This window comes from Leopardus geoffroyi, chromosome A3 (genome assembly GCF_018350155.1).
Source record: "Leopardus geoffroyi isolate Oge1 chromosome A3, O.geoffroyi_Oge1_pat1.0, whole genome shotgun sequence".
In the NCBI taxonomy this organism is placed as follows: domain Eukaryota; kingdom Metazoa; phylum Chordata; class Mammalia; order Carnivora; family Felidae; genus Leopardus; species Leopardus geoffroyi.
The window spans coordinates 102,205,598-102,223,552 of NC_059336.1; the positions used below are offsets into that span (position 1 = coordinate 102,205,598).

The window sequence follows — 17,955 nt, forward strand, 5'->3', positions numbered from 1 at the left end:
TCAGATTCTGTGTCTCCCTCTCTCTATGTCCCTCCCCCACTCATGCTCTGTCTCTCTCTACCAAAAATAAACATTGAAAAATTAAAAAAAAAAAATAAGGGTCCACCCGCATGACCTCATCTAACCCTAATTACCTCGCGAAGGCCCCACCTCCAAATACCATCACACTGGGGATTAGGGCTTCAACGTATGAATTTGAGCGGGGGGTGGGGGGGGGGTGGGGGGGGTGGGGGGGTGGTAGGGACACAACATTTAACCCATGACACCAGCCATAGAAATCATCATCTACTTTTTCCTCTTTCTCAGGTTCACAAACCACATGGCCCACCACTCTCTAGAGATGCTTCTCTTCCCAACCTCTAATGCCCTGAGACTGTCTCCTCTCCTCCTGGCCTGTTTCTCTCCTAAGTGGGTGCCCAGTCTGGCCCCTGGGCCTGGATCACCTGAGGGTATACTCTAGCTCCTAAAGAAGCATCCAGGGTCCCTCTACTCTCTGCCTCTGACTCCCCACATGCCTGTACTTGCCTGGCAGTGCCCTGCACAGGTCTCTGACCACACCCCCTCCCCCCCCCCCCCCCCCCCCCCCCGCGTCCCACACTTAGCTACTCCGGGGTCCTGTGACACACCCTCACCCTCTCACCCAATCATTCATCCCCTGGCCACATAAACCTTGAGCTCTAACTCCAAATTGTCTCAAAGGACATTTGTACTCTATCTTTAAGTTTAACGAGTGAACATGCATGGAACCCTTCAGTAGGTTCTGGGCTTTGGGGTCGCAGAACTCAAGACACCCGGCCTCCGCCTTCTTGCTGACATTCTAGAGAGAATGGAAACAAATTGGACTTTCAGCCACAAGCCAGGAGAGAGAGGAAATACCTCAGTCCAGATAGACACAAAATGCTGAGCCCGTGGGAGAGGAGGATATACGGGGCAATGAGCGGGGCAGGGGTGGGTGCCTACGCCGAGGCTGGGGCAGGATTCCATCAGAGGACTCTGGGAGGGACCAGCAGGAGCAGAGATGTGGAGTCTTAGGTGTGTGTGCAGCCGGCAGGGACCAGAGTCAGCTCTGGGCAAAGGATACAGCAACAGAACGTCAGCTGGGATTTATAGGGGGCTTTGACCAGAGAAGCCAGGCTGAGGTGTTGTTGATACAACCCTGCTGTCAGGGTCAGGAAGCCTGGGCCAAGTGCACTCCATGTACATGTTTGGGAGGGTTTTACTCACCGTGCATGAAAACTTGCATCCTCTCCTGGCTTGACTTCACACTTCCCTTGTTGATTTTCATAGTCCCTTTAGCTCTCTTGCTGGAGCCGCGTACCTATTTTATCCTCTTTGGGCTTTGTGGTATTTTTATTAAGGGGAACAGCTTGGCAATAATCTGTGATAGCTAGATGATTCGCATTATCAAAATGTTCTGATTTCTCTCCTCTCCCATCCCTGTTCCAGAGTATCTTAGCCTGGTGATTTTCCAAAATAATCTTAGAGTCCTGTTTGTGCTTCCTTTTCATCCAATCATTAACAGGCATTTGTGGGCAAACCGCTGGTATACAGTTTGAGAACGTTCTATCCCACTTCCCTGACACTGTTTCCCACAACTTCCATATGCAAACCCATGTTCCAGCCAACTAGTCTTTGTTTCCAAAACATATCGTGTGCAGTCCCACCTCTGCGCATTTGCCCATGCGATGGCAGCTGCCTGGAACATCATCCCTACTCCTACCCTTTAGACAAGGTCCCACCCACATTCCACTTCCCTAACCCGACCCTTTCTGCTCCCCTCAGACTCAGTGACCCTCTGGTCTGTCTCCCCACCGCACTCGCCTCCGAGCTAGGCAAGAGCGAGAACTCTTTGTTCTCTCTACATCCCTAGCACTTGGACATAAAATCCTATATCAAACGAGGGCTCTGAAAATGCCTATGATGGTAGGTTTTTTTTCAAGCTTATTTATGTATTTTGAGAGAGAGAGAGAGAGAGAATGAGTGAGGGAGGGACAGAGACAGAGGGAAAGAGAGAATCCCAAGCTGTCTCCAAGAAGTCATCACAGAGCCTGACATGACTCTATCTCACAAACCACGAGATCATGAACTGAGCTGAAATCAAGAGTCAGATGCTTAACCAGCTGAGCCACCCAGGAACCCCGATGATGGTAATTTTGACATAATCCTCCAATAGCATGTTTTTGTTTTGGAGTTGACCTACCTCGTACATTTCAGCTTAGCGAATAAAGCTTTCTCAACATGAAGCGCACTTGGCCCTTTCACACGATATTGCCGTAGGCCCCCGATGGGGGCTGTTGAGGTTGGGCCGCAGTGACCCCTGGAAATAGCAAGTATTGGCAGGCCTGGGCAAGACTGGCCCAACAGGGGTCCTTCCTCGTGGATGTTGGGCACCAGCTTGGCAGGGCGGATGGCCAGATTTAGGGCCATCTGTAAGGACCAAAGCTTACAAGATTCTCTAGGCTATGAATTAAGTGCCCCCAACCCCTCTGGCACATAGGAGATATATGCTAGATGCTTAGTAAATATTCACTAAATGAAATGACCATTTTAAAAATCTGCTTTATACAAGTGTTTCTCAAGTGTGGTCCTCACTCCAGCATCAGAAGCTCCCGGGGCTCTATTAACAGATGTAGGGCCCTGGAGTCTGCACCCATCACAGGTGCCCAGTGATTCTGCTGTGGATCAGCTTTTGAGAACCACAGATCCATAGTCAGCCCACCAAGGCCCAGCCAGAGGTCTTTCACAGGTAGAGACTGTCAAGCCAGCCTGCTGGGGAGACAGCCCTTCTTCCTGCACAGCAGCCCTGCCTCACCGAGATTTCCCATCTGGCTGTGGGCAAGAGTGGATCAGACTGACATACAGTCTCAAGTCTGCTCTTAGCTGGCTGTGCACAAGCCAGCGCACACACTAGCCCCACCTCTCTCACAGAGTTATGAAAACCCATCTCCGATAAAAAACCAAGGCCTGATTGATATTTATTAAATTTAATTAAATTTAAGAATCACTTATTTGCCAACCCTTTGAAAGGGCGCTGCAAATGTTAAGTGAGTCCATAACCAACCCTTAAAGTCAATCTGGAAGGTTCTTGAAAGAGGGAGAAGCCTGGAGGTCCTGATTGACTGGGGGTTGGGGGGCGGGTCCCCAGCCTGGCTGGGCAAGAGTGATTGACACCTACATGGAGGCTTTGTTATGCTGATGTTGACATTAAAGAAGAATTTGCTCCATGATAGAAGGATCAGGAATGGAGACCACAATGGTGGCTCTGTAGGAACCGTAGTGAAGGCAAGAGGAGAGGGGCACATAGAGAGGATCAGATGTTAGAAAGTGCTCTCTGCCTGACTGAGCCTGCCTTATACTGTGAAGGCACTTGGAAAGGCAGCCAAATATCCCAGGAGAGTAGCCCAAGGACGCCTCCCTAAACCTGCTGGATCCAGTTCAGAGTAGAACCCTGTTGATCTGTGCATTCGTTTGCTGGGGCTGCCATAACAAAGTACCACAAACTGGGGGGCTGAAATAACAGAGTTGTTGTCTCACGGCCCTGGAGGCCGGAAGTCTGAGATCAAGATGCTGGCAGGATTGGTTCCTTCTGAGGGCTGTGAGGGGGAGTCTGTTTTTCATGCCCCTCCCCCAGCTTCCCGTGGCTTGCTGGCCATCTTTGGTGTTCTTTGGCTTGTGGCAACATAACTTCAGTCTTCGCATGGCATTCTCCCTGCGTCATCACTGTGTGCCCAAATTTCCCTTTTCTTAAGGACGCAGTCGTGTTGGATTAGGACCCACCCTAATGACCTCATGCTGATCATTTGCAAAGACCTTATTTCCAAATAAGGTCACATTCTGAGGTACTGGGGGTTAGGACTTCAACATGTGAGTTTTGAGGGGACACAGTTCAACGCATAACAATCTGAGTGTTGCAGGTTGGTGATCTGGGTCAGCCCTCCACCCAGCCCTGAATGGACCCTTGGCTGCTTTAGGTCCAAATGACACCAGCTGTAGAAGCATCTGTTGGGACTGACAGAAGAGGAGGAGAAACCAATATGGGTTCTCTAGAACTTTTCTTGTGGTGTCCACCCCAGTGCTCCCACAGAGGAGAGGACTCTGCTTCATAAACCCAGAACCTGCAGACAAGACCCTTGAGTCTGGGTTCACCACATAAGCAAATAAAAATGACAAATGAATAAACTGGTAAGAGGAGTAGAAATGTTTTTCAGGGTATGCTGAGATTCAGAACACATTCTGCCCAATCCCCACACTTTTCTTCCTCCTCTGTCTGCCAAGCTGGCCCCAGCCAAGGTGGTGCCCAGGTCCAAAAGGGCCTCCTGGAGGGTGGAACCAACAGGGATTTGGGTCAGAAAACCTGAGTCTTGACTGTGCCATGAAGTGAGTCTGTGACATTAGATGGGTCACCTCCCCTTCCTGGCCAAGAACGCTCTAGAAGGGCCCACAACTCTGGCATTAAGATACTGCCCATGGCCACCTCCATAGTCAGTCAGCCAGAGCGTCTCTCTCTGTCATCATGCAGGTCACGTGGCAGCCCGGGGGGCCCACTGCGTGCCACTTTCCCTCATCTTCCTACAGGTGGCCTCAGGGCCACCCACTGGTAGCTTCCTGTGTGGAAAAGTTGCCCAACGTCCCACCACAGAGCTCTCTGTGCACACCCTCCCGGGGGTGTCTGACCTCTGCTCCCAGGGCTGAGGGCATTCCTGGAGTGGCAGCTGTTGGATCGGGAGGACAATAAAGATCATTTGCTGCCTTCAGACCAGATGAGGAAACTGAGGCACAGCCAGGTAGGGTCACAGAGTGGGTGGAACCCAGGTCTCAGCACCCCTGTTACCTCCCCTGAAACCATAACCTGCAGGCTGAGTCTACCTCTGTCTGTCCCCTCCTGGTTCCTTATGCAGCCGTGAGTGTGGCTTCTAGAGTGTGTAATCCACTTCGCTATGGTGCCAGGGGGGGCCAGGTTCTGGGGGCCCAGCTGCCGTCAGGTGTGGAAAACACAGATACGCGGTTTTGTCACACATTTTGCTCGGTGTGTCGGCTCAAAAACGCGGTTCCTCTTCATTTGTTCCTACCTGTTTTGTTCCACAGGACGGCCAGGCTCCCCTTCTTCCCCCTCCCACCCAACCCTGAGGGCTCTGCACCTGCACACACACACACACACACACACACACACAACCCTTCCAACTGCCTCAAGTTCAGACCAAAGCTCACCCTTTCCAGCCACCTCCTTGCTGAGCTTGTCAGCCACCTCTTATCTTAATTAAGACCTCAGAAGCATAGAATCCCCGTTAGAGAGAATCTCCAAGGTCATTTAGTTCAACCCTCTAGGTGAGGCAAAATTTCCCACTTCTCCTCTTCACATGATTTCACTTCTATTCAAGATGTCCTTCGAACCTCTGGCCTCTCAGTCACTGCAGTTACCCCACCTGCCGGCTGCTGCTTCCTTCCCCCCTCCTTCTGCCTCTCCCTCTCCCTCTGCCACCAAGTCCTCCCTTGTTCACCAGGGGTCCTTCAAGCTACCTGGCCTCTTCCTCCCCTCCCCACCTCTGGGTGATTTTTAAGTCAATGTCTACAACACCCACATTTATAACATTATAACTTTGAGCTATAGAACCTGGCCGAACGTTACATAACATATGTCCTCAGGATGTGAATTATTGATGATTCATCCTCATACACACACACACACACACACACACACACATACATGCACACACATGTGCACATCCCCCACCATAGATATTCCACAGGCTTGTCGAAAGAATTGAAGGAGATGTGCATGTGAACGGATTTTAAAATTTTAAGGTTCTATAACGTGTCAGGGATTATTAACTTGTAAGTTTCTCAAGGGCAAGAACTGTGTCTTCTGTGCAGAAACCATCTCCCCACACACATCCAGCCTGGAATATTATTAGACTTAGAGGGGGTACTCATTGAATTGAAATCTAACGAACTGAAAATTGCTTTAACATAGACCCATATTTTAAAAAACAACATTAATGTCCCCAGGCCTCTGACCCCAGGGAGGGTGATAGAAAGGTGGGCCACAGTGATTTGTGTGGCTGCTGGGCTTCTAAGTACGTGTCCAGGGCATGCTGGCATTGTCACCTCTCAGGTCTCCCTGCCCCCCCCCCCCCCCCCAGATGCAGAGGCCCGAGACCTTTCTCCTATAGCCCCTGGTGTGTCACTTCCGGAAAGTCTGGAGACATCTAAACTCAGTGAGAAGGGGCCGAGAAGAATGAACTCTAATCAACCTCCAGCCAGCACTGGAGGTCCACTGAAGCCTCTGACCAGAACTTTATGTTCAATCAATTAATTAATGCTTTCAATAAACATGTATTGAGCATCTGAGTGGATATAAACTCTGGGCAATCACCAGAGGAACTTTTTAAAATACAGATTTAGGGACACCATGGCAAGAGAGTCTGGTTGAACTGACCAGAAGTAGAAAGTTTGCAAATGCCCTAGGTGATTCCAACATGCAAACAGGTGGGAACATGGCTGTCCCCCTACAAGGCAAGCTTATATGGCCAGGTAGGACACTGCACCTGCCTTCAAGGAGCTAGGCATCTAGCTATGCAGACAAAGCATCAACCCCGAGAGAGGCCTAATGAGATTCAGATAGGGGGCCGTGGACAGGGGCAGTCGGGGATGGGGGAAGGTAGGGGATAGTGGAGGTCCCTGACAGCTGTCCCTGACAGCTGGTCCAGGAAGGCTTCTATCTGGGGGAACATGAGTGCAAGGTGAAGATTAGCCAGCCCAAATTCACATCCTCAGAGAGGAGGCTTCACCTCTTCTGGGAGAGGAGGCAGCGTGTCTCTAGTTGGAGAACCAAGGAAGGAGGAGAAATGGTACCCAACCTTAATCACAGGGACAAAGTGGCCCATCCACTGTGTGGCTTACCGATGTAATGTGTGGATCTGAGAAAGCTTGCAGAGGCTTCCAGAAATCTCTGAGACAGCCCCAGCAGGGAGCCTAGCCAGGGAAGCCTCGGTTTGGCGACCCTTCAGAACAGCCCGTGTTTTCCCACGTGCCTCCAGCTCCCCAGCCCCTGAGTTCCAGGCATCCTGACTGCCTTCAGGACAGGGCAGGGCCTCACGTCAAGTGGGACTTTTCTTAGGAAGCTGAAGGGTCTATTGACATTTACAGCAGCCCCATCCTCGGAAATCCATGCACTGGGGCCCTTCCTGGGAGGGAGGTGACAGGGTTAATCTAAGGGCTGGGGGAGGCGGAGAAAGGCCTTGAAACACACAGTGAAGCCAACCAGATTAATAGAGGAAGAGAGAGGGGGGTAGACCATTAGGAAGACAAAGAGAAAATCATGCTGGAGCAATAGAAAGGGAAATCTAATATCAACTAGGGAAAAATAAATGGAGATTAGGGCAAACAAATTAGCTTTAATGGGTTCAATGCTAATACAAGAATAACAGCCGAGCTGCGAATGCCTTTGAGGGGAAGATGGGATAAAGAACCTGAGCAGTCATGCAGGCAATAAAGATGATGCAGGGAGGGGGTCGGCCAAAGAAGCGCAGAGGCAGAAAGAAGGGAACACTCAGGGTGAATGGGCAGGGGAGAGGTGGTGGGAGGGCTCTGTCATCTTTGACGGGACCAAGGGACTGAGGCAGGGAAAGGGCTGGGAGGAAACGAGAATGGGAGGCGCAGGGGCAGTCAGCAAGGGCTGGAAATAAAGGAAAGGAAGGCAATCAAAAGAGAGGGCAGAAGGCTCAAACCCAGAGCAGGAAAGACTGGGCACAAAGGCAGTGGCGAAGCATGGAAATAGAGTGCAGGATTAACATGAAGAGTACGGGGAAATAGAACTGAATTAGGTTAGGGGTGCCTGGGTGGCTCAGTCGGTTAAACATCCAACTCTTGGTTTCGACTCAGGTCACCATCTCATGGTTTCATGGGTTCAAGCCCCGCGTGGGGCTCCGTACTGTCAGTGTGGAACCTGCTTGGGATTCTCCCTCTCTCCGTCTCTCTCCTCTCTCTCTTCGCTCCCCCACTCATGCTGTCCCTGTCTCTCTCAAAATAAATAAACTTAAAAAAATTTTTTTTAAAAAAAGAACCAAATTTATGACTAAAGAAAATTATACAAAAGGAAAGATTAGGGCCTCAACAAAATGAAAACCTGAGGAGGATCCTGAAGTGGGTTTTGGAACGTACCCCTGTTTGGTAGGTGATGTGAAGACACTGTGGCTCTTAGAGAAGGGGCTGACTGTTCTGGAACCACCCCGTGCTGCCAGGGGCGGGGCCGGGGGTGGATGGGCCCAGCGGCACCTGGAGGCCCTAGCCCCGAGTCTCAGTTCTGCCCCTTTGTAATGATGCAGCCTTGGGCAAGTTCCACAAGGCCTCTGCTCCTCATCTCCTCATCTGTAGAATGGGGACAATGTGCTACCTACCTCAAAGGGTTGTCATGGGAACTAATGAAAAGATGCACTTAGAGTAAGTACCTCCTGCAGATGGGCTCTTAGTATTATTCCTAAGCATTGACTAATGGGGGAAGGAGGTTGAATCCTGAAAATAGCCCTTGCTTCCTTCCTCCTTCCCCTCTTTCCTCTTCTTGAAGTCCAACACTGGCAAGATACCAAATTTGTCTCTTTCCCAGCTGGAGACTAATCCAGGGGAGACCTCTTTCCCCACCCTTTGTCTCCCTCCCTCTGCCCCTCCCAGCCCTCTCTCCCTGTTGAGGAGGAAAGAATAGTGCTAAACCCTCCCACCCTCTGGGCTGATCTAAGGCAGAGCTTCTAAGGGAGCCAAACTTCTTATCCTATTATTCCTAAGGGCCTGCGGGGACCCTCAAATTTACCGGAATGACGGGATGAGAGAAGCTGGGAGCTGGAGCTTGTCCTCATGGCCTCCCAACCTGGAGACCTCTTGGGCTTCATTAAAGTGCACAGAGGCACAAGAGGGACAGAGCCCAAGGGACCAGGAGAATAAATCAACATGGACAAGCCCAAGAATCTATGAATAAGCATCTCAGCAGGGGCTCCAGGAGCGGGGAAGCCAGAGCTGGGATTATTGCCTGTCCCTTAGGGCATTCCAGAAACTTCCAAGAGCAAGATAATGACCAGGCCAGAATAGGCCTCTTCCCTTTCTTTCCCCTAAGAGCAGTGACTCCTTTCTGCAGTTACCACTTCAGGGTTACCTCAGTGTTTCTTTGTGCTCTGTTTACAGCCCTCCAGCAGCCAGATAAGCAAGCTCCTACATTGAAGCATCTCTGCAGAAATACCTAAGGACAGGTCTTCTGACTAGACACTGACTGATAATGCTACTTAATGTCAGAGAGGTCTGAGGAAACAGGATTCCAGGACTGGCTTAGTCGTGTCCTTGGCCTTGAACACAGAGCACAGTGCTGAGCTTCTTGGCACTGAGACCTGGGACAGCAGTTTCTTTTTTTTTTATTTATATTTTTTTAACGTTTATTTATTTTTGAGACAGAGAGAGACAAAGCATGAACGGGGGAGGGGCAGAGAGAGAGGGAGACACAGAATCGGAAGCAGGCTCCAGGCTCTGAGCCGTCAGCCCAGAGCCTGATGCGGGGCTCGAACTCACGGACTTCGAGATCGTGACCTGAGCTGAAGTCGGACGCTCAACGACTGAGCCACCCAGGCGCCCCACCAGTTTCTTTTTTAACAACTGGATCCTGTTAGACGTAAAAGGGCGTCACTGCCCAGCAGCGCTGAGCCAGAAACTTCTCCTCAAGTGTGCCTCTGACTCTGGGGTGTCCAGGTCCCAGGAGGGGTAGCTGTTGACACGACACAGCGGTCATCCCTAGCCCGAGCTCTCTCTTGTGGCTCCTTCCCTCGGTGCCCACTGAAGTCTCCCCACCAGAGCCGTAAACCCCGTGAGGGTCACTCTGTGTAGGTGTCCCCGCATCTTTCTCCATAGGCCCTCCAAGGCCAGGGTTAGAAGGAAAAGGCTTCTCACCTTGAAGCCTGCAGGCCCGCCTTGGTGACAGTCTCCCATGGGAGTGACAGGGAGCCCCTGCAGACCAAATAGGCTGTAAGTGAGCCATGACAAGTGCCCACACATTTCATGCTGACGTCAAAGGCTTGATGTAAAGGAAGGCCTCTGTGTTCATCCCATGGCTCCTACAGGAGGGCAAATTTCTCTTTTCCTGGACTGTGATATCTGGACCCCTTTTATTTATTTATTTTTTTTTTAATTTTTTTTTTTTTTTCCAGCGTTTATTTATTTTTGGGACAGAGAGAGACAGAGCATGAACGGGGGAGGGGCAGAGAGAGAGGGAGACACAGAATCGGAAACAGGCTCCAGGCTCTGAGCCATCAGCCCAGAGCCTGACGCGGGGCTCGAACTCACGGACCGCGAGATCGTGACCTGGCTGAAGTCGGACGCTTAACCGACTGCGCCACCCAGGCGCCCCTCTGGACCCCTTTTAAAATAGCTCGTGTCTAAGAGAATATGACTTTGGAAGACAGAATTCTGCTTAGCGCAAAGAATGTGTGGGCTTCACTAAGCTTGTTTGGGGCCTGTTTACTTTCCTTCCTGTCCCTCTGTCCCTCTGTCCTTCCCTCCCTTCCTTCCTTCCTTCCCTTCCTCCCTTCCACCCTCCTTCCTTTCATCTCTGTCTCCCCTCCTTCTTTCTTTCCTTCCTTCCCTCCTTCTTCCCTCTCTTTCCTTTGTTTCTTCTTTCCCTCCCTCTTTCCTTCCTTTCTTCCAATAATTAGCCAGCATTTATTGAGTGCCTACTGTGCACCAAGCATTATACTAGATATTAGTGCTTCAGAGATATAAAAAAATCATCCCTCATGGGGCACAGTCTATGTAGCAGGACACAGCCAGTATAAATAGATGCATATTCTGCCACGTGTAGTGGTAGAGACTATGTCCTGACATGTTGAAAAGGAAGGGCCAGGGGTGCCTGGGTGGCTCAGTCGGTTAAGCGTCCGACTTCGGCTCAGGTCATGATCTCGCGGTCCGTGAGTTCGAGCCCCGCATCAGGTCTGTGCTGACAGCTCAGAGCCTGGAGCCTGTTTGAGATTCTGTGTCTCCCTCTCTCTGACCCTCCTCCGTTCATGCGCTGTCTCTCTCTGTCTCAAAAATAAATAAACGTTAAAAAAATGTTTAAAAAAAAAAAAAAAAGGAAGGACCAGAGACAACAGGCAGGAAAGGCAGGGAGACTTCCTGGAGGAGGTAGCTTCCTAAAGTGACTCAAGGTATGGGTACAAATCAACAAAACAGACACGGTCCCGCTCTCATGGAGCTTTCGATCTGGTGGGAGGAGACAGTCACTACTCCTGTATATAATCATGCAAATGAATGTGAAATTAAAATTTGAATGACTGCATTGCAAGAAAGATAAACGAGGTCATGGACAGTGTCTAACCACAGGCCCTAACCTACTCTGCAGGGTAAAGCAAAGCCACCTGGATGAAGTGACTTTGTGCTAACTTATACAGGATGGGCAGGAGTTAGCCAGATAAGAGGGGAAGACGAGTTCAGGCAGAGGGAACCGTGTGTGCAAAAGCCCCAACGCAGAAGGACGCACTGGTAGCTCTAAGGTCACGCCGAAGCCAATGAGGGAGGGCACGGTGCATATTGTGGTTGAGGGTGGTGGGAGATGAAGCCAAAGGCAGGCTCTGTGCTTGCGTGGCAGCTGGTGCTTTTACTGACCAAGACAACACTAGAGAGGACGCTCTTTATCACCCAACAGGAGATTTCCAGTAGGAAACTGGATATAAAAGGAAGGGGAAAGTTCTGGGCTGGAGATCCCAGGGGTGCCCATGGGGCCATCAGTACATGGGTACAATGAGAGTGGGCGTGTGATCACCAAGGATGATGGTGTAAAGTGGGTAAAGCACTGGGGTTTGAGAAAAGCCTGAAAAAAAAAAATATATATATATATACATATATAATAGAACAAATGAGAGAAGAGAACCCAGTAAAGAGAAACAAAAGCAGGTCTGAAGGTATAAGAAACCAGGAGACAGCATTGTCACAGAAACTTCTTTCAGGGGGAGAACCTAGCACGGAACCACTCGCCATCCATCCAGTACCGAGTTTGAGCACGCGCTAAGCTGGAGGCACACAGCGAGTTGACCACCGAATAGCAAGGAAGGAAATGAAAGAAATAGGAACAGCAAGTATGACTACTTCTCGAGAAGTCTGGTTGAAAACAATCATCAGAAAACATTTCATAGTCAACGGGGGGAATATTGGGGGGACGGGGAGGGGTTGGGGAAGCGGCATGGAAGAATGTAATTGAGTTTGCAGGTCCAGGGAAAGACCTAGTAGAAAGGGAGAGGTAAGTAACACAAAAGAAAAGTGAGGAGGGGCGCCTGGGTGGCTCAGTCGGTTAACCATCCAACTCGATTTCGGCTCAGGTCATGATCTCGTGGTTTGCGAGTTCGAGTCCCACATCGGGCTCTGTGCTGACAGTGCGGAGCCTGCTTGGGATTCTCTCTCTCCCTCTCTCTCTGCCCCTCCCCCCCCATCTCTCAAAATAAATAAACTTAAAAAAAAAAAAAAAAGAAATGTGAGGCTAATTTATGGAGTAGGGTTCCAGAACGGGTAGAAGGGCGAGGCATCAATGCGAAATGAATGAGAAGTAGAAACAATAGCTTTACCTAGCTACTGTCTCTGCCCCAGTCAGTTAGCCTTGGGGAGAGAAGTGCAAGGCACAGACACGAAGGCCACGCAGCAAGACGGGGCTAAAGCCAGATGCGGAAGGCTGTCTCTCAGCATGCCCACCCCTTTTGTGTTAGTCTAAGTCCTAATGTGCCCAGGGAACCCATAACCATGGATGCCAGTGCAATCCGATGTGCAGACTTGGGGTGCAAGACGGAACAAGAGGTTGGAACACTAGGTTTCTGTGGTCCTGGAACACTTCCTTTAGGAATGGTTTGAGGCCCTGGCTTTTATTCCAGAAAGGCACCAGGCCAAGGGGAGCAGCTGGGAGGTTGCAGTGGGTGACCACAGGCCCGGCAAGCGTGCTGGGGAGGGACACCACCACCGGGCTAAGTATGGCAGAGCCCAGTTAGCATCGGCAAGGCTGTTCCTCCGTGGAAGGGGAGTAGGTATGCTTGATCTAAAGGACATCCCAAGGCAGCCACAAGCCCCTCCCACTATAGTCCTACCAAGGGTCAAACTTCCACCTTGACACCCTTTGGAGATAAAGCAAAAATCCCCAGGGAGTTACATGGAAATTCTCCCAGAACAACACATTGCACCAGTGTCACTCTGGGACTGGGCAGAGGCGTGAGGAATGAGACAGAAAGAAAGAGGAGAGTATTGGAGTCTGCCACTTAGAGATCCCACAGTGGAGAGTCAGTGCGATGTGACCATCACAACAGCCCCACACGTTTGAAAAGCATTTTTCTGTCTCATGTATATACTGAAGCATTAATTCGACTTTTATGACAGGTGCCAGGTAGACAAAGACAGCAAAGGTCCTGGCCTTGAGGAGGGCCCTTTGGAATACAAATAAAGAGACTTATCAGTGCCCTCAGTGACATGACAGAGACTTGTATAAAGGACTATGGGCCCAGGAAAATTCTCCATGTGTCTTAAACGTTTGGGATTGGTACATGTAACAAGAATTTTAAGCGATGAGCGTCTCTCTTTTCCTCCTACCATTCCTGTTCCTTAGAGCTCTATACGGAGTGAAGAAATTACCAAAGAAAATCCTAATGCCTTCCTGAATGGCACTTTTCCATAGTATACACTTCCGGACAGCAGGCTTCATCTGGGGTTTTGCAAGGATCAAAACCCCTCAGTGTCGAAACCCCTCAGTTTCCTTCTGTGGCCCTGGGAAAGTCGGCATCCCCTTGTCTGAGGGCCTCCGCACTCAGAACCTGCTTGTGTCTGGCCAAGCAGTCTTGTCTTCCTCTACCATACCCACCCACGACGCTCCAGACCATGCAAAGGGCCTTTGCTTAGGAAGCTTCCAACCTCTTTCGGGTTCACACCTTCCCACTAGTCCAACCAGGAGCTCCCACTCATTCCCGGCTTCCGGCCTCAAAGCCCACCTCATCCACAGCTGCGTGGAAAGGTGGTCAGCACGGTGGGCGGCCCAGCCCAGCCCGGTGCAGGAAGGAAGGCTGCACCCACCTCTGGGCATTTGGTGGTGACTCACCCAAAGGACTCCACTCCCCCACACCGGACATAGGAAGGACAAAAGTCCTTCCATGACGGGGACTCAGCTCAACGCCTCAAACCATACGGGCCGTCTCCATCTTCTGTTACCTGCCTGCTACCTGCCTGTCCTACACCACAGTAAATGTCTTCCAGTGCCTTGAGAGCGCCAAGACCTCGTGCATGGATTTGTTTTCCTGTGGACACTTCTTCACCTGGTTACCTCCTGGTCATTCCTCCCTGCAACTTCCATCTGACCACTTATGGGCTCCCCTAACACCTGAACTTAACCTCTTTCAAGAAACTTCTCCCTCACCATGGTGATTCCCAATTTATGTGACTGCATCCCCCAAAGATTGTAAGTTCCTTGAGGGCCCGGTTTCCTGTCCTTTCCCGGTTTCAAGATGGCATCCTCAGTGCTCTGTACCTGAGCCGTGGTAGGCACTTCATACGTACGCGTTGAGGTAAAAAGAAATGAAAATTTTAACATACAAATAATATGAATTATTACTCTTAGGAGGTAGGGCTGAGGTGGTAGATGTACAAATATTTAGTTCCTCTCAGTTTTCTTTCCCTGCCATTGTCCAACCTAAACCAGTGGTTTGCAACGTGTGGTCCCAGACAAGCAGTATCAGCAGCATCTGGGAACTTCGTAGAAACAAATTCATGGTTCCGTCCTCGACCTGCTGCTTCAGAAACTCAGAGCACTGGGCTCATCAGCCTGTGTTTTTAAAAGTTCCCAAAGTGATTCTGATGCAAGCTCAAGTGTGTGAACCACTGCCCCAGTCCTAGGTCCAAGCTTGGGACATAACATTCAACCATGTGAATATCACAAATTAGAAAAACGTTACACTTCTATCAAGATTTCCATCAAACCAAATACTCCTACACCCTCATTTCCACATCTTCTTACAGCACTTGTTATGGGTCAGCATGAGACACAGGAAGAAGTTTCATTCGATGGATAAGAACAGTAGGGCTGAAAAAAAAAAAAACCTACCAACTTTCTCAAATGATAAAAGTAAAAACAGACAGAGTCGATGCAAGACTCTGGCCCAAAGCTCCTTGTACAGCAACACAAAGTCACTCAGAAGCCACTAAAATAAAATAAAACACCAGAGCATTTATAATTTAGGGGCCAGAGGTATGAGAACACCTTCCATTTCACACTGATGCTGGATGATCCAATAAATAAGCCTTCAGGAGGGTTCCTGAGGGCTTAGGTCTCTAAGAATCCTGATCAGCCCTTCAGGAAGATTTAGGAGAATAGCCCATACAGCTTCAACAGAGAAACAGATAGGGTTGATTTTTTTTTTTTTAAGGCACCATATCCAATTCAGGACACCCCCAAAATGGTGCTTGTTTTTTTTCAACTTCTACCTTTCTAGGGGTGAAGAACTCCACCTGCAGGAAAACTTGCTTCCAAATATAGAGGCTCTAGCCCCCACCCCCAAACACCTGAACCTTGGTAGATGACGTGGCAGATGGAAGTTCTGGAAAATGGGGACAAAGCTGGACAGTTCACGGTCTTGTCTGCGTTTGGGTGGCTGTCTGGCGCCCCCTTGTGTTCAGTGTCTGGACCCAAACGACCCAAAAGACCATAGGGATGGACGAATGAGGGTCAAGTGGCTAAGCCATTCTCCAAGAATGGCCTGTAGCCATGAGAAGCTAGCCGCATGGACTCAGGAGAGGGTCATCTGGGATGTCCTCCCAGCCCTGGTGGGAAAGCACTCGCTGGGACAAGCTGCCTAGCACAGCACAGGTGGAAATTGTCCTCCAGCTCACCCAGTTGCCTCCACCAGGGAGGTGGATCACTGTGTCCCTCCTGCTGGGTATTTGGCCAACAGGCTTTTTCCTCCTGACTTATGGCCCAGGCCAGAGGCTTATAGCCTCTTTTTTTTTTTTTTTTCTTTTAGGAGAAATTGACTATTTTGCTGAAGCCAGCTTGGGCCCCTGAGGGGACATTGCAAGGCAGTTCTGAATGTGCTAAGTCAGTGGGCGATAATGGTCACTGTGTGCTCTGAGAGGCGCTTCCCACCCTTGGCCGTAAATAGTCCTTAACGGGCTCACACAGAAGGCTTGGCACTGGCTCTTCCTCCTTGCCTGCTCACTCCCCCTGACGCCCACTCCTCAAGCTCCACCATCCCAGCCAGATCACCAAATCATGCCCCGGTGTGGAAAGATCTCCTTCATGCCCAGACCATGGCACCTTCCGTGCAGGCCCGCAGGGGCAATGCCAAGCTTCCAGGGTCGGTTCTGGACTCAACGCAAGTGCAGGACTCAACCCAAGAAGCACTGATGGGAGCCTTAATCTTTAGCTAGAGCCTGGTTGCTCCTCGAGCGGGCTGAGTCACCTAAGTCATAAATCAGGTCACTGAAACTCTCCAAGCCCCAGTCTCTTCATCAGCAAAAGGGATATTTCAGCCCTGGAATTAGGCCAAGCTGGTCTAGGGATTTTAGAGAGTTGAGAAGGTTGGTAAGTCTAATAGACAAGCACTTTCTTACCTCTAAGCCTTTGCATGTGCTGTTCCCACTGCCTGGAACAGTTTTCTCCCTTCACTCCTTCACTTGGCTAACACCTCTTTATGTTCAGTTAAAGTTCAGACTTCTCCAGGAACCCTTCTCTGGTCCCCTAAGCCTGGGCTTGGTCCCCTTCAGTGGTTCCCATAACTCCCTACTTGGGCCCCGTCCCAGCAGTGGTCACGTGGTCTGGTAATTGGCTATTTGTTGGTCTGGGCCCTCACTTTAGTAAACCCCGTGAGACAAGAACAGAGAGCACATCTGTCTTATTCACCTGGGCATCTGCAGGGCCTGGCACATAGTAGGCACTCAATAAATACATTTGAACAGGTAGAAGGGCTCAGAATGAAACACAGGCTGGGGCCAGAGGGCAGAGGGCAAGTCGGGAAGGCAGCTAAGGAACATGCACACGCGTCCACGGCTTGTCCACGTTCTGCACAACTGCCTGCAGCCTGACATAGTCCTGGGCCCCCGGGAATGGATGGCAGGGAGTTCTCTGCCAGTCCTGTTAGTCCTCTGGCCCATAAAGAAGAAACCACGGGGTCACTCACTCGGGCCAGGAGCCCACACACAGGGCCTGGGCCCGCTCTGCCCCGGCTCAAGCAGAGAAGCTCTGCTTCGGTTCATTTGTGTTTGTGTTTCTCAGTGCAATTGTGCTTACAAAATCTGGCTCTGACAAATGTAAAGACCACTGAATGCCCTCATCTGATAGATAAGGAACGGGGAGCCAGAGAGGAGAGGGGACTTGCTCCAACATCACACAGCTCGGTGTCAGAGTAGGAAGACTCTGCATCTCCAACCCCTTTCAGAGGGAGGGAAGAAGGTGGTGGGGTTGGCATTCAGAGAGGAGGGCTGAGGGTCTCAGAGGAGCCTGCGCAGGTCCAAGGGGTGCCCAGATTGCAGCGCGACCCTCTGTGGCATCATACACCACCCCCCAATGGGAGCTGGCCTCCGTCTGCAATGGGAAACAGGGGGCATTGCATCAGGAGAACCAGAGGGCACGATGGTTAGAGTTCACGTGCACGGTCTCTCATGCACACAAGCACCCACGCCCGGGGTAATTCCCACCCACCCGCCCTGCCTGGCCCCTGACAGCTGTTCCTGGGACTACTGTCTTCTTAGGCCACGGAGGGCTGAACCAGCTAGGAGGGGCCTTTGTGAACGGCAGACCCCTGCCTGAAGTGGTGCGTCAGCGCATCGTGGACCTGGCCCACCAGGGCGTGAGGCCCTGCGACATCTCCCGCCAGCTCCGAGTCAGCCATGGCTGTGTCAGCAAGATCCTTGGCAGGTAAGCACAAAATTCACCACACGCCACCGTCCCTGCAGGGCTTGCCTTCTGCGGCC

The 17,955-nt window shown here is 50.7% G+C and overlaps 1 protein-coding gene across 6 annotated transcripts in view; it reads left to right on the plus strand.

The window, feature by feature from the left end:
• Positions 1-17,955, plus strand: part of PAX8 (paired box 8) — a 58,494-nt gene that overhangs the window by 14,733 nt on the left and 25,806 nt on the right. For all 6 annotated transcript variants that reach the window (XM_045446812.1, XM_045446814.1, XM_045446816.1 and 3 more), the window contains exon 3: positions 17,734-17,899. In XM_045446812.1, coding sequence (XP_045302768.1) covers positions 17,734-17,899 — 166 coding nt within the window. The remainder of the gene's footprint in view (positions 1-17,733; positions 17,900-17,955) is intronic.